This window comes from Bombina bombina, chromosome 10, assembly GCF_027579735.1.
Source record: "Bombina bombina isolate aBomBom1 chromosome 10, aBomBom1.pri, whole genome shotgun sequence".
NCBI lineage: Eukaryota > Metazoa > Chordata > Amphibia > Anura > Bombinatoridae > Bombina > Bombina bombina.
Genome location: NC_069508.1, coordinates 136,581,965 through 136,598,695, shown reverse-complemented (window position 1 = coordinate 136,598,695; position 16,731 = coordinate 136,581,965). Strand labels below are relative to the sequence as shown.

General features: G+C 36.3%; 1 protein-coding gene across 3 annotated transcripts in view; it reads right to left on the bottom strand.

Annotated features, from left to right (window-relative positions):
• Positions 1-1,053: 1,053 nt before the first annotated feature.
• SLC44A5 (solute carrier family 44 member 5) overlaps positions 1,054-16,731 on the bottom strand; it is a 373,508-nt gene continuing 357,830 nt past the window's right edge. For all 3 annotated transcript variants that reach the window (XM_053693344.1, XM_053693345.1, XM_053693342.1), the window contains exon 22: positions 1,054-4,806. In XM_053693344.1, the coding sequence (XP_053549319.1) occupies positions 4,691-4,806 (116 nt within the window). In that variant the 3' untranslated portion in view covers positions 1,054-4,690. The remainder of the gene's footprint in view (positions 4,807-16,731) is intronic.

The following is a 16,731-nucleotide window of genomic DNA, read 5'->3' as shown; positions in this document are numbered from 1 at the left end:
TCTACTTTCCAACCGCTACCCGGAAGTAAGCCGCATTCACACACGCTGCCAACCTCAGACACGGACTCTCGGTGCGGTAACGGATATCTACTGGCAAACTGTTTTACTGAATTTAGCTTTCTAACCCCCCCCCCCATTTATTTTGTAGCCCCATTTGTCTCAATGCTTTAAGTTCACTAACTTACAGACATCTTTCTAAACCTTTAAGAATTACTAGTGGATTGCTTGCTAATGGTTCTTTAAGATTTTTCATAACTGTTTAGGTTTAACATTTCGAAGGATCCAAGAAGGGTCCTTATAATCGGAGTTGTTTCTATATTGATGAAAGGCTATGTGTGGATTTAAAATACTATAGGAGGTATAAATTTAAATGGTTTGACTAAGTTATTTTATGTTTTTTATATCTTTTCTACAGTTTTTATATGTGAAACCTCAATAAAAAGAATGTAAAAAAATGTTCTGGTATGTATGGTGCTTTTGCTCACTCCTTGTGGAGTGGAGTGTAATCCCGCATATGATGTGGACTCTCACCATCGTATGAAAGAAATAATGTTATCGTAACCAGGATCTCTTAATGTAACAAAATGTTGAATTATATTCTTGCGGGGGAATTGCAGAGTTTGTCACTGCAACCATAATATCGGGATATACATTACAAATGACAGTCCACATGTTGAAATGATAATTTACAGAAACTGGAATACTGTTGGCTGTTTAATTTAAAGGAACATGATACCTAAATGTTGAAGCACTTGAAAGTGATGCAGCATAGCAGTAAAATATTGTAGAAAATATTACTTGAACTGGCCATCAGCTGAAGTATAACTGTTCACAGAGCACTTACTCTGGCGAGCTGAAGAATTTTTGAGGTAAAATATCTTCCCTTTTTAGATCTTCCTGTGATATTTTCTTGTCAGCTTTTCACAGGTATGCTGCATCACTTTCATGTGATTTAGCATATGAGTATTATATCCCATTAAAAGATACCAATATGCAAGTGTTCTAAATTAAATCTGGATTATGTTTAAGTACATACAAATAAACACAACACTGTTTATGAAACAATCTTTATTTGAAAAATATTTTCAACAAACAACATTTCAGAAATTAGTTGTTCCAACACTTTTAATAATTATCAAGCAAAACTTCACTGCTGCAAAGCACCCAGCTTCACAAATGTTAAAATAAATATTTTGTTGAGAGATTTTATTATTGAAAAAAAGCATTTCTAATTCTGCACAGCAGAAGCACACAGAATATGGACCCTCAAGTCATGCTGTCATTAATAGACAATATATAAGAGCTAGAACCAGTTAAAATGAGTTAGTACAAAATGCATTGGACTTTTACACATTACACTTTTCACTGTCACCTACAATTGTGAAGGGGTATTACAATGGAACAGCATGGTTCAGTGTAAGGCTGTAGTAAAAAGCCATTATAGATTGCTAAATTAGTCATTTTTTTTCTACAAACGTTTTAATTATCAAAAGTATGAAATGTTTATACATTTTAATTACAAAGTATCAAATGCAGTGCACGATACATTTCTCCATATCCTCCATTAAAGAGGGATTTACAATCTCAAACCATTAGGATTAATAATCAAGCCAAAGTGGTTTTAGACTAAAAATGTTCATATCCCATTACCAGGGCGCTGCCAATGAAGAAGTTCCGATAGCCCCATAATTCACACTCAATAGTAGCTCCAATGAATGGTGAGGTGTGATATTCCAGGCCAAAATATTAATTAATAAAAAAAATTCCAATTTTATTAAGTGAATTATTTCTATGTTTATGTAAAAATATAACTGGGGGAGACTATTAACAGGGTACTTCAGTGGAGTCAAAATTAAACTTAAATTGAATGGATAGAGCTTGAAATTTTAAACAACTTTCCATTTTTTTAAATTTGGCTTAGTTTGCTTGGTATCCTTTGGAAGGCAGCTGCTTGCAGCATTCAGCACCTTTTAGAACCAGATTACTTCTTGTGAAAGTGCAACCAACTAATATCTATGCACATCCATTGTGTAGCACTTTCACAAGACTCTGAAAGTGCCGAATGCTGCCAGTGGCCGCATTCCACATTCAGCAGTGAGCAAAACTACTGAATGCAAACTCTTAAGCTCCTCTCAATCTACTTTAATTTTACTCAAACAAAAAATACTAAGAGAACAAAGCAAATCAGATAATATAAGTGCATTGGAAAATTGTTTAAATTTGCATGTCCTATCTGAACCATGAACATTTTATTTTGACTTTTCTGTCCCTTTAGGATCAACTATATGTGAAATAATAATAATAATAATAAAGAGTTCCCACATAAAATTAATTTGGGATAACAAATGATATGACTGCATTGCAATAATCTGCAAATTCACAAATAAATTGTTGAGAAAATTGACTATCAGAAAGAAAATATTGCATTTTTATATTTAAACAACTTTTAAACCTTAGCTTTGCTCACATGAAGTAGCTGTTTAAAGGGACAGCCTACACCAGAATTGTTATTGTTTTAAAAGATAGATAATCCCTTTATTACCCATTCCCCAGTTTTGCATAACCAACACAGTTATAATAATATACTTTTAACCTCTGTGATTATCTTGTATCTATGGCTCTGCAAACTGCCCCTTTATTTCAGTTCTTTTGACAGACTTGCAGTTTAGCCAATCAGTGCCTGCTCCCAGATAACTTCACGTGCACGAGCACAGTGTTATCTATATGAAACACATGAACTAACACCCTCTAGTGGTGAAAAACTGTTAAAACACATTCTGAAAAGAGGTGGCCTTCAAGGTCTAAGAAATTAGCATATGAACCTCCTAGGTTAAGCTTTCAACTAAGAATACCAAGAGAATAAAGCAAAATTGGTGATAAAAGTAAATTGGAAAATTGTTTAAAATTACATGCCCTATCTGAATCATGAAAGTTTGTTTTGGCCTAGACTGTCCCTTTAATTGAGAAAAATAATACAGTTTATTATATACAGCACACCAAATAGATCTTGAATGTCTATTCTACATATAAATAATTTTATAACCAGTTTATTTTGATGACTCTAATTCATCTTCTTTCCCATTCACCATAAAAAAAATTGATTCCCTATTTTTAATACAGAGAATACCTAGTAAAATCATGTTACAGAGATTAATAATTTATTTAAAATATGTATAATATTCAATCCTCACTATATCTTAGTTGTTATAGATTTAGGGCCTTATTCAACTGACAAAAAAAAATCTTAATTGAACATTAAAGAAAATTAATTATAAGTTAATTTTTGTTTTTTTCTTAAATTTTACAAAGTTTTTCATTTCATTAGTACAATACTTTTCAGTAATATTTATTTAAACACCTTAACTATCGAATAGTACATAAAATACAAAATATTAATTTATTTTCTCACCTGTGGATATTTCCATTTTTTTATGTTGTAATTTTATATTTAACCTAAATGCTCAGTTGGTATTACCAATGTTTTCTTTTATAAATTGATTATTTAGTCAAGTTTACTTTGCATTTCTTAACTAGTTTAGCCTTTAGAACATTTATACCTTGTAATCACAATCTGTTGTCTAGATTTAGAATAACATATCAGCCAACTCTAAATTTTTAAAACAAATTAACATCATGGTTGCCTCAGTTGCCTTATCTAAAGGAGCCTATCCAGGCTTGAGTCTGAAGCTTGCAAGGCTTCCCATGGTCATTATTTTAGTATAAACTGCATTGTTTTGCCATTTTTATCTGCTAAATCCAGTTAGGGAAAGCTATGTAGCAGTGTTCACCTAAAGGTATCTGCAGTGTGCATTTCCAGCTCTAATTACAAAATCCACAATTATATGAAAAGTGGGCAAAATAAATAATGAAGGTATATTTTCATTATGTGTTACCACACAACTAAACATTTGATATAGAAATACCAAGGTGTACACTGCCCCTTTAATTCTTTTATTTAAATACTTTTTTTATTGTAGGTTTAATTATTTATATTTAATAATGTTGTAAAAATTGTTGCAATTCATTTTTTTTTATTTTATTTGTTTGCAACATTTTACTTTTTAAATAAATTGCTATGGATAGGTGCATTAAAAAAGTTAATAGTAAATAATTTTGAACTTCAGAGTCGTGAGAAACATTTTATTGATTTTTTATTATTATTATTATTGAATAAGGCCCTTAAGTCTCGAGATTATTTGAGATATTGTTTTCTAATCAGACACATTTTTTTCTTTTACATAGTTACAAAATCTCTGTAGACACATGCTCCCTGCAATATACACAACAGCCAGTAAGGCACTTTGTATAAAATGAGTTACAGCATCACAAATTAATCATATAAATACAATTCACACAATGGAATCCTATGTGTCTTCTTTTTAACAATAAAATTACATTTACAAAACATTTTTTTTTTTTAATATTTTGTACACAATTTATTTATTAGCATTAACCCTGTCAGTATTGGAAAAAGTGATCCAAAAACAATTAAGTGGACTGACACCCAAAAGCATCATCTTTGAGAATACAAAATTGTTTAATATAGTCCTTTATAAAACTATACAATATTATTTTTTTCCAGTGCTGCTGCAAGCTTTGCATGTCTGTTAGACTTTGGTATAAAATATTTACACAAATCCAGGTTTAGTACTACAAAAAAAAATCACGTTGCTACTCTTTCACTTTTATTTTACTGTTCTACTGTACCTCTGGTTGGTACATTTTGCTTGTTCAAGATGTTCATCAGAGTTTTATTCATATAAAAGGGTTTTTCAGCTGAACCATCATTTCTCTCTACATCTTCCACTAGGATTAAAAATGGCATATTATAAATAGTAGCAATGCCACCCACATTCAGGAAAAACAGGAGTACTTAAGACTTCTTAAAACATTCCTTTCAAATTTTTTTAAGTACATTGTACAAAAACATCAATTTAACACAGACATCATCTAGGGAAAAAAAATACCTAAAAAAATCTTTTTTTTGTTTACACACTTATAAACCACATGTAAATAAAATATTGAAATGCATGTTGTAGTTTACACTAATCTTTAATTCATGTCCTCTGTACTAAAATACAATTTTAGCCCTATATAAATCAAGTAAAACAGAAATCAGATGTATAGTGAGTTAAATACACATTCTGTATTCATGCACAACCCAGATAAAAGTTAACAATATGCTAACGATTTTCCCAGCCTTTTGTAGGTTTAAAAGGAAATGGAAAAAACTGCATAGACTCTAGTGATGTTATGCCAAAGATGAAAACTATCTTTTGGTTCAAAGCAAAATGATTCAAGAAATATAACATTTTGTTTAGGAGTGATGAATACAAGGGTACAGTTACAGTAGATGTTGTATTGGTTAGAGAACAGAAATACAGACTAGGGCTAGAATAAATCCAACAATTAACCAAATTGCTGTCAGAAAGTAGAGAAAGAACAATTGCTAACCCCTTGGTGACTGACGCTAGAACAAGGCAAACACCTATTACGTCTGTAGCTTGCAAGCAGATAAAGGACAATTACCAACACCATGGCGGCCTGAAGCTACACAAAAAGAGTAATAAGTAACCACTTGGCTGCCCAAAGATAGAAAAAGCTAACAACTAGCTCCCTGGCTACCTGATGGTAGAAAAAAAACACCTAATGATTAACCCCATAACTACCTCCAAGTAGAAAAAAAGTCACCAACTTACCCCTTGGCTTCCTGATGGTAGAAAAAGGCTAACAACTAATGCTTGGCTTACTAAAGATAAACAAAAGACCAACAACCAATCCAAATCCAATCCGAAAAAAATTCCAAGAAATAGCTGATTTGCTTTCTGGAGGTAGAAAAAACACTAATTAACCCCCTGCCTGCCAAAGAGTAATGCTTTTGTAATGTATTACATTACTTACTGGAGGCTAATTGGCTAAATATGAAGTTTTGAAACAAATAACTATGGTTTAGATTGTTTCAGAATTTAAATTTTACCACATGAACAAACAACAAAAGTATACATAAAGTTTCTTGAAATGTTTTGACATTTTTTTCCTGGTAGCAAGACAGGACCCAGGCATCTGTTGGTTAGACAATTGGTTTTATGCTTAAAAAAAAAACCCCTCATGCTAGAAATGGGATGCGCTGAGTATGATTTGCCTTTTTTAGTGCACAATTCATACTGAAAATAAATAGTTTACAAGTTCTCTGGTATGAAAATTTTAGGCTCCTGGTTTTATGTTTAACATGAAACTTACAAACAGGACTAAAGGATATGAGACTGTATTTATAATAGAAAGTTTATAACAGACCAATTAGTACAAGTCTCTAAAGCTATAATAACCAATACCATCATTTAGAAGCTTTACCAAGACTTAAAAAAAAATCAATATTGGCCCATGTAGAGATAACTTTATTTATATAAAAAAAAGGAGTATTTGCAAGTCCCTGGCTTTATTAATTAATATTCTTAATGTTTTATAATGATCTTATTCATATCACTCTTTTTCATAAAATAATTGTCAAGCTGCAATCAAAATTTGATATTTTTAGTACCAGCTTCTAAAATGCTATTGCAGTGCCCCCAAAGCAAGTTATTATTGATGTTCCTTTAAAACAGCTGGCAGTCGCAGAAACATTCAATGTCAGCCAACTTTAAACTGCTCTTAAAACTGTTTACTTGTATTCCCTGCTCTTAAAGAGAGACAAATAGATTACAAATTATATTCTGCACTATACTGTGGAACCTAATGCCTTTGATGTGAACTGTAATCCTGTTTGCCCTGAACACTACACTGTAGTTCAATATCTTCCCAAACCATAGGTATCTTTCTGATCACCATTAAAGGGCATTATAGTCAAAAATCCATTCATTAATCCATTAGAGCATGTAATTTTAAGACTTCCAACCCTGCATTAATGTGTGTTTAACCCCTGCAAAGGGGTTAACACACAGTAGAAGTGCTGCTCAGAACCAGTGTAGAACTGCTTGTCTTCCGCTCGGGTCCAACAGTGCTGTGCGAGTAAAGAGTGTACTTTTCAGGGATTAAACACACAGTACTGAAGGGTCAATAGTCTTAAAATGATATGCTCTAACAGATTAGAGCATGTGATTTTTAAACTCTAATGGGCTTAATTTTACCTCCTTTTCGTTAATTAATACTACAACATGGTAGCTTGCATGAAAAAAGTGTCATAAAATAACTTCTTGGAAAATGAGTTCCATTAAAGGGACACTGAACCCACATTTTTTTTCTTTTGTGATTCAGATAGAGCATGCAATTTTAAGCAACTTTCTAATTTACACCTATTATCAATTTATCTTCGTTCTCTTGCTTTCTTTATTTGAAAAAGAAGACATCTAAGCTATATTTTGGTTCAGCACCATGGAAAGCACTTGTTTATTGGTGGGTGAATGTATCCACCAATCAGCAAGAACAACCCAGTTTGTTCACCAAAAAATGGGCTGGCATCTAAACTTACATTCTTGCATTTCAAATAAAGATACCAAGAGAATGAAGACAATTTGATAATAGGAGTCAATTAGAAAGTTGCTTAAAATTACATGCTCCATCTGAATCACAAAAGACAAAATTTGGGTTCAATGTCCCTTTAATCATAGATTGCTCCAATTATTCAATTATTTTCTATACCATCTGGATATTGTTTCCAATAGAAGAAAAAGGCTTAGATATTATTGCTCTCAATTAACTTTTTGACAGTTTATTTGACTGTCATATAGCTGCTTATTACTATTACTATCAAGTTCTGATTCCCATTCTGGTCCCTATCAGAACAACACATATCACAACATGAATACATAAATAATCTGCAATAGCGGGAGCAAATCTTATCACACTTGCCCAAGGTACAACACTCACAAACTAGTTTACCATGCCCCCTGCAGTATTAACACATTTTCCCCTTATTGAAGGGATCTATGCATTCCCACAGTATTTGCAGCCACCACTGGGAACTAGTAGTAAAATACATTTTACAAAGTTATTATTTCACTTTCTTCTACTGCTGTGAGAGCCAGTTTGGATGTTGGATTCTGTAACATAATACGGACAAAACATCTGTTCTGCAACAGCTATTTCATCTTATTGAAACAAGAGAATATAATCAAACTAATCTCAAAACATCACTATGTGCCAATGAAAATCACTTGGTCCCAATGAAAATTAATTTTGTCAGTCACAGAACCTAGGCCAAAGGTAGCAAAAGTATAACCTAGTTTAGTGTACCAACCTACCCAAGGTGCATGTCTTTAAAGGGACACTAAACCCACATTTTTTCTTTAATTATTCAAATAGAGCAACTTTCTAATTTACTCCAATTATCAAATTTTCTTTGTTCGATTGCTATCTTTATTTGAAAAGCAGGAATGCAAAGATTAGGAACCGGCCCATTTTAGGTTCAGCACCCTGAATAGCACTTGCTTATTGGTGGCTACATTTAGCCACCAATCAGCAAGTGCAACTCAGATGCTGAACCAAAAATGGGCAGGCTTCAAAGCTTTGCATTCCTGCTTTTCAAATAAAGATAGCATGGGAACAAAGAAAAATTGATAATAGGAGTGAATTAGAAAGTTGCTTAAAATTGCACGCTCTGCCTGAATTATTAAAGAAAACATTTGGGTTTAGTGTCCCTTTAATGTGATGCTTACAGCACATTCATTTGATTAGAGCATTTATATTACTCAAACTATACTAAAGAAAGAAGATTTAACTTGTGTTACAGTACACAGCTCTTTGTTTTATAGATATTATGAAGCTTCTATTCTACATGAAATAGCTCAATTTCCCTTTGTATTTTTTCATTAAGCAAAACATATACATCTTACTCTTAAAGATGTTAGCATCAAGTCTTGTCATTTTGCAAACCATACATTTGTAAACAATTTCATAGACTGCAATGACATTTTATGGGTCATTACTGCTAGAATTAAGTAATATACATAAAAAATTCATAAGCAAATTGTTAAACGAACAATAATAAGAGCTCACTAGCAGGTCTACTTAACAGAGGGCCCTGGTGCAAAGTTGTTTTTGGGCCCCCCAAAGATAACTAAATAAGCAATGGTAAAAATATACATGCTGCCCTGTATAATGATTTGAGGATATATAGGTAAGATGGACCTGCAACCTGCACTAATAAAAGGCTCCCTTACATTAGAATTGTATACATTCTGTGCAAGCCTATGTATAGACAGGTTGTTATTGGCCCTAACGTTATTGCGCCCGCTGCACCAATGGTAGTTCCACCCCTGTATGGGCTGAAATATAGGCTGGACAAAGCATTTGTCTTGTATTTTATGAACTCCATGAGATGATATGAGAGATATTTGCATCCTTGTTTACAGATGAGGAAGTTAAGAGGAATCAGAAAGGTTAGTTTTTATAAAGTTCTCAATGTTGACTACTAATAAATCTGACAGCTGCTCTGATGAAAAAAGAGGGTTAATAAGGTGTCAGACACTGTAAAAATGTAAAACAAGATCACAAGTGTAACATTTGTAAAAAGGCTTTAGCAGAACACAAGCTTTTCTGGTAGCAAATCACACCATTCAGATATAATTTTGAATTTCAAATTTGTCATTAAAGGGATAGGTTTTTAATTGCAGATTAAAGGGATAGTAAAGTCAAAATAAAACTTTCATGATTCAGATAGCACATGTAATTTTAACCAACTTTCCAATTTACTTCTATGATCTAAGATGCTGCTTATTTCTCTTGGCATTCTTTGCTAAAAATCCTAGGGGGCCGATTTATCATCAGTCTGTCCGACATGATCCGCTCAGCTTGTGCAATGCTGCCCCCTGCAGATTCGTGACCAATCGATGTCACTAATCGCTAGCAGGGGGTGTCAATCAGCCCGATCGTATAGGATCGGACGGATTGATGTCTGTAGCCTCAGAGCAGGCGGGAAACAGGGGCATCAAGCTCCATTGGTAGCTTGATCATTCGGCCCCTAGGTATGCAATGCACTACTAGGAGCTATCTGGTGACTGATGGCTGCGTATATATATATATATATATAAATATATATATAACGCAATAAAGGAAGCACTCGCCGGGACTTGAGCAAGTAGTGTGTAATACACAATCCGGTGATGTTTCGGAGATGTTATCTCCGTCCTCAGACTTCTGAGGACAGAGATAACATCTCCGAAACGTCACCGGATTGTGTATTAAACACTACTTGTTCAAGTCCTGGTGGGATATGCACCCCGGGCAGGATACTTCCTTGTAAAGTGTGTGCAGAGTCTTTGGGACATTTTTGTATATATATATATATATATATATATATATATATAAATAATTTGATTAGAAGTGCCATCTAACCCACAAATCCATAATATATATGCCTCTTGTAATTGGCTAACGCAATGTATTTAGCTAGCTCAGGAGCAAGGGTAACCACAGCTCTCAGCATGCTACACAATAAACTGGAAGTGTAATCCCAGAAGGAGGAAGAAAAACCTTAGTCACCCGGAGTGCCGTAGCCAAAGCAGTGGATCAAGCCGCATCAGTAGACACAAGAACAGAAAAGCGGCAGGCACTACTCCAGAATCAGTGAAATGTATAAAATCAGCAAAATTTTATTCCAGAATTAAAAAGAACTACAGACATGGCAGGGAAATTAGTGAAAAGACAGGCTGACGCATTTCATGACCCCCTTTAGGTGCTTACTCATAAACTGATTCCGGAGTAGTGCCTGCCACTTTTCTGTTCTTGTGTTCAGATAGCTCCCAGTAGCGCATTGCTGCTACTTCAACAAAGGATACCAAGAGAATGAAGCAAGTTCGAAAATGGAAGTAACTTGGAAAGTTGTTTAAAACTATATGCTCTAGTTCAGGTGTCAGCAAACCTTGGCACCCCAGATGTTTCAGAACTGCATTTGCCATGATTCTCAGCCAGCATAAAGAGTGTCTGAACATCATGTGAAATGTAGATTCAAAACATCTGGCAGTCCAAGGTTGCTGACAACTGCTCTAATTGAATCATGAAACAAATTGAATCATGTCCCTTTAGACTTTTTTTTTAATTTAATCCTTTACTGAGATTACATAAATCTCTTTAGTGAGATTTCAAATAATTCCAGTACCCTCTCCTTTTAGGTTATAACCTTTTCTGCTACTAAAAGCAGGATTCTAGAAAATAATTTTCAACTCTTTAATTATGTCTAATTTAAGGTAAGAATGCAATGTGGTGTATAGATAGATAGATAGATGGATAGATATACACATCACTCACATATTAACAAACTTCAAATCAGAGTTTTAGCTGGACAGCTCCTGTGCGTTTGGTATGAACAAGCACCAATATCTTCCTGTTAACGGACACATACTGGTCTGTATGCATTTGCAATCTGATGAGGAATATAGATATTTAACTTTTTAAAGTACAACAAATTTACTTCCTGCCTCCACATATACAATATTCAATAAGTAGATGCATAAAGGGAAAGAAACATTCCAATGGCTGTATCTATGCAATAAATAACATGGACCTTAATTCATGATGTTTAAGTCATTATACGATTAAAAGTACCTTTATATTATTGATTGTTATACTAAAATAATCTCTTCCGGCCGCCCATGGCAAAACTAATTTTTTTTCATGAGGTGACATTTCCGCCTCTTATCCAATAGCCATGCTAGCCATACGGCACAGTGTACACAATCTGATTGTATGAAATTGTATGCTTTATCTGAATGATGAGCTTAATTTTGACTTTAGTGTCCCTTTAATGGGCCAAACATCAAGATCATCGTTATCTGCATTGGCTTTGGTCTTAGAGGTTACATGCATGAGTTTTTTAGGCTTGCTATGCAGTTGAAAAAAGAGAGTTTATGAAGGAGGCATGAGGCAATGAAATTCAAAACAGAGCAGTAAAAAACACAGAGATAACAGATCTTAGTTGCAATTCAATCATAAAACTAGTTTCTATCACAAAGTCTTAAGCATACAATATTTTGCCTCACCTGCAGAATTACTATGATAATGAAAACAAGGTACTTATCGAAAAATGGTCCAGTGGCAGTTATTGGCTCTAAATCTATTACAGACCCAACAAATGCTGGATTTCTTTCCTATGACATGGAGATTCCACAACGTCAATACAATTACTAGTGGGATATTCAACTCCTGGCCAGCAGGAGGAGGCAAAGAGCACCCCAGCAAAGCTGTTACGTGTAACTGCCTTACCCATAATGCCCAGTCACTCTCTTTGCCTTTGTCAATGGAGGTTGTGCGAAGTTGGTTCCTGTAGATTTTAATCCTTTTATGGGTACTTTTCCCTGCAAGCAAGGATTGGGGTCTAGCTGTGTCCATGTCAATCTCTTGAGTAATGGTAGTGGTGGCTTTTAGCAGTTAAAAGGTGGCGAAGAAGTCTTTGCTTTACTTTTAACACTTTGCTACCCCTTCCATGACAGGGAGCGTAGTGCCTGCCACACCTTGAGGATCAGCATCTTGAATGCAAATGGATCTAAGGTAAGTGCTTTTGCCTTCTAGGTACAGGAGGGCTGCAGCACTTAAGAGGTTAATCCATCCATTCAGGGACTCAATATTCCTTTTAATATAAGGATTCATAATGGGGACACAGTATTTAATTTTGGCACATAATCTGTATGAGGACTCAGGGATGTAAAATTTAGTATAGCAGATGATAACTTATCTTGTTAATTCTTTTTCTCTATGGAACAATATAAGAGATGTGTCTGTATTATCAGAGGCTGTTCTAAAGGATGGGGAGATGATCAATGGGGCGTTTTTACATTGCATTTAAAATGGAGGAGACGTTTTTTAAACTGTTAGTTTCTTTTCACATTTTCTGAAGTATTGCACAGTTTGTATTGCTCCCGCTCACATGACCAGTACTTCCGGTTTTATGGAGCGGAGTTTGTACACATCGATAGAGATCTTGTTTCTCTGGCAAACAGTTTAGAGTTTTTATTTAACAAGTACCTTATTAAAGTATAAAGGTAATACGGCAGCTTCTGTGAGGATTCAAGTGTTTCTATGGAGAAAGTCTAACTAAGGAGAATTTTTCCTCTTGATAGTGGGATTTTTCCTTTTGTTGCTATCAGACAGGTGGGAAAGCCCCACCTATATGGGATCCTATTGTCCCTGAGGACTGCTGTAATGAACCTCATGTCCCTTCGTTTTTGCAGAGTTGTTGGGCAAAGATCGGAGTATACCTGGATTTCGGATCCTCTGAATTCTATCAGGTGCTGTGCCCTGGCAAGCCTTAGGATATCCTCTTTGCCCTTAAACGACAGCATCTTCATGATTATGTCCCTGGGCGGGGCTCTGCTTGGTGGCTTAGGCCTCAGAGCTCGGTGTGCTCTTTCTATCTGTACCTCTGAAGCAGACTCGTCCTTCTTTAGATGTCTGACGAATTCCTGTATGTAGCTCTGCAGGGCAGGGGGATCGACAGCTTCTGTTACTCCCCTGAGCCGGAGGTTGTTCCTCCGGCTCCTGTTCTCCAGATCCTCCACCCGATCCATGAGAGCCTGCACAGTGCCATCCTGGGCCTGCAAGCAACTATTCTGGTGCTGTAGGTCTGAGCTCAGTGTGTCCTGTTTCTCTTCTATAATAGTGACCCCGCTGATCTACAGTTTCTATATTCCTTTTAAGCTCTCCAAACATAGATTTAAAGTCCATCATGGCCTCTTTAATATCCTCTTTAGAGCATAGATGTCTTATGTCTTCTTTTGTGAGGTAGAGTGAGCTGCATGCTTGCCCCTCAGGCTCATGAACCATTGCCATTGTTACCTCTCTCGCTATGCTCTGACTCCCACCTCCAGCTGGTATTGTAGATTCAGATGGGGTGAAGTAATTCTCCAAAACTGAGGACTGTGCACTTTTTGGCAATTTGGCGGACCTTTTACTTGACATCTCTTATTGCAGTGCTGTGCTTTTATCTTTGTCTTTAATTAGGCCTGAGTCCTGATGATCTCCTGCAGCTCTGAGTGAAGCAGGTCTCAGTGCGCACCCATTAGGTATTTTAACTTATCTTTCGTATCAGGTCAAGATGGTCTTGTTTGTAATGGATTACTTGTAGTATGCTGGGGCTTCTAATTTGTGTCCTTTAAAGTACTGCAGTCTTTCTTCCTCAGCCTCCACTAGCCCGCGTTTGTATACTGTTAGTTCTTGTCAGTAGAGCAGTTATATATATTGCTGTAGCTGTAGTTATTGTTATTAGGGGCCTTGGGTATCTTCAGTGTATAATAGTCAGTGTGGCCCTACTGTCATATATTGCTTACTGATGGGTGTCTCTCTTTCCGCTCAGTTTCTCCTCTGCAGCGTGAGGTTGCAATGTGCTCTGGGTCACGTGGGTGCGGCCTAGCGTTGCGGCACTTCGCCGCGTCTGTGTTCGAGAGGCCTTTCAAGTTACTGTCCCAAGAGACCACAGCCACGCCGGGAATCGGGCACTCCTGTCCCTGCTATACAGGTGAGCTGGGCTGTGTTGCGAGTCTCCCGGTTCGCTCCGGGCACCTTAGGCTTCAGCGTGTGCGATGTCCGCCGGAGTGAGGGCCACCTTGCTGTTCCGCTTGCTGTTGCTTTAGTTTTAGGGTCCTGATTGCCCCACCGCCAGATCCACCGCTATTAGAATTTATTTAAGTCAGCATGAGAACGTTAATTTTAGGCGAAAGTTTAAGGGGACTACAGAGCTCTAAGGGGATGCTGCCATCTTGGATCGCGGCTAAGCTCCGCCCCCGGGATTTTTCCTTTTGGCTGATAGGAGCCTTAAGCAATCTGTGGTATTTTCAATTAATCAATACGACCTTATTGTTTTTAATGTTGTTTTTCTCATATTTTATGTAGTTTTCTATTCGTTTTAAAAATTAGTGGGACTTTTATTCCTTAGCATGGACTCTGAAAAGGATCTATGGCCCAAATTGTTTTTCCAATGCACTTTTGTTCCTCGTGTATAGCTAAAACTTTAAAGTCTAAAGATAAGTTACTCCCTTATGAGCCAAATGTCTTTCAGGATAATGCTGTGCGTGACATGCATCAGCCTTCTCCTCAAATGTCCCAAGCCTTAGTGGTTTCTCATACTGTGCCTTCTGTGTCCTCTCAATAACCTGGGGGTGTTTATTTGCCTGAGGATTTTGCAGCTCAGATTTCTTCTGCAGTAACTGCGGCTTTGTCTGCTTTCCCTTCATTGGGTAAGCGTAAGAGAAAATATAAACAATATCTGATACTAAGGTTTCTGATTCTAGGACTGCATTAGCCACTCTTGCTCAGATGTCTGATGAGGAGAATGCTTCAGTATCTTCCGAAGGTTAGATCTCGGATTCTGACTCTTTAGTAGAAAAATATTCTGAGACTGAATAGACTAATTTTAGATTTAAACTTGAACACCTCCGGGTTACTTTTGAAGGAGGTTCTAGCTACCTTGGACGATTCTGAATCTTCGGTTGCTGTCAACCCCAAGAAGTCCTCTAAACTAAATAGATATTATGACTCCTCTACGACTCTGTTTTTCCTGTTCCAGACAAGATGTCTGAGATTATAGCTCAGGGATGGGTTAAACCAGGGGTTCCATTTACCCATTCTCCTGTTTTAAAAAATGTTTCCTGTTGCTGACTCTTTTCGTGACTCATGGCGCACAGTTCCTAAAGTTGAAGGAGCTATCTCTACTCTAGCTAAAAGAACTACCATTCCTATAGAGGATAGTTGTTCTTTTAAGGATCCAATGGATAAGAAGCTAGAGGCTTACTGAAAAAAAAATGTAAATCCATCAAGGATTACAATGGCATCCTGCTGCAAGTATTGCTACTGTGGCGGGAGCAGCATCTTATTGGTGTGATACCTTGTCTGATCTAATATCAGAGGAAACTTCAATAGAAGAGATCCAAGATAGGATCAAAGCTCTTAAATTGGCTAATTCCTTTATTAGCAATGCTAACATGCAAGTTAATCGTCTGAGAGCTAAGATGTCTAGCTTCACGATTCTAGCCCGCAGGACTCTGTGGTTAAAATCTTCGTCAGCCTATGTCTCTTCTAGAGCCAAACCTTTGGCTTTTCCTTACAAGGGAAAAACTCTGTTTGGACCTGGTCTTGCAGAAATTATTTCAGAGATTACAGGTGGAAAGGGATCTTTCCTACCTCAGTACAAGAAAATGTTTGTTCCTTTTGCAACTTTAACAGACAAAAGTCCTCATCTTCATCTTCTAAACCAGATCAACCCAGATCTTCTTGGAAATCCAACCAGCCCTGGAACAAGGGCAAACAAAACAAGAAGCCTTATGCTGACTCTAAATCAGCATGAAGGTTCCGCCCCCGATTCCAGTTCTCTTTTTCATCAGGTCTGGATACATGATGTCCCAGACCCTTGAGCGGTGGACATAGTATCTCAGGGTTACAGAATGGGATTCAAGTCTTGCCCTGTCCAGACTATGGGATTCAAGATTTCTCCTGTCAAGACTATCCTCAAACCAAATAAAGAAGGAAGCCTTTTTAAACTGTGTAAAAGACCTATACTCTCTGGGAGTTATTGTTCCTGTCCCTCTAGCAGAGCAGGGTCTAGGATTCTATTCAAATTTATTTGTGGTTCCCAAAAAGGAGGAAACGTTTCAGCCCATTTTAGACCTCAAGTGTCTAAACAAATTTCTCAGGGTTCCATCCTTCAAGATGGAATCTATTTGTTCCATTCTCCCTTTAGTACAGGAAGATCAGTTTATGATGACCATAGACCTGAAGGACGCATACCTTCACGTTCCCATACACAAGGAA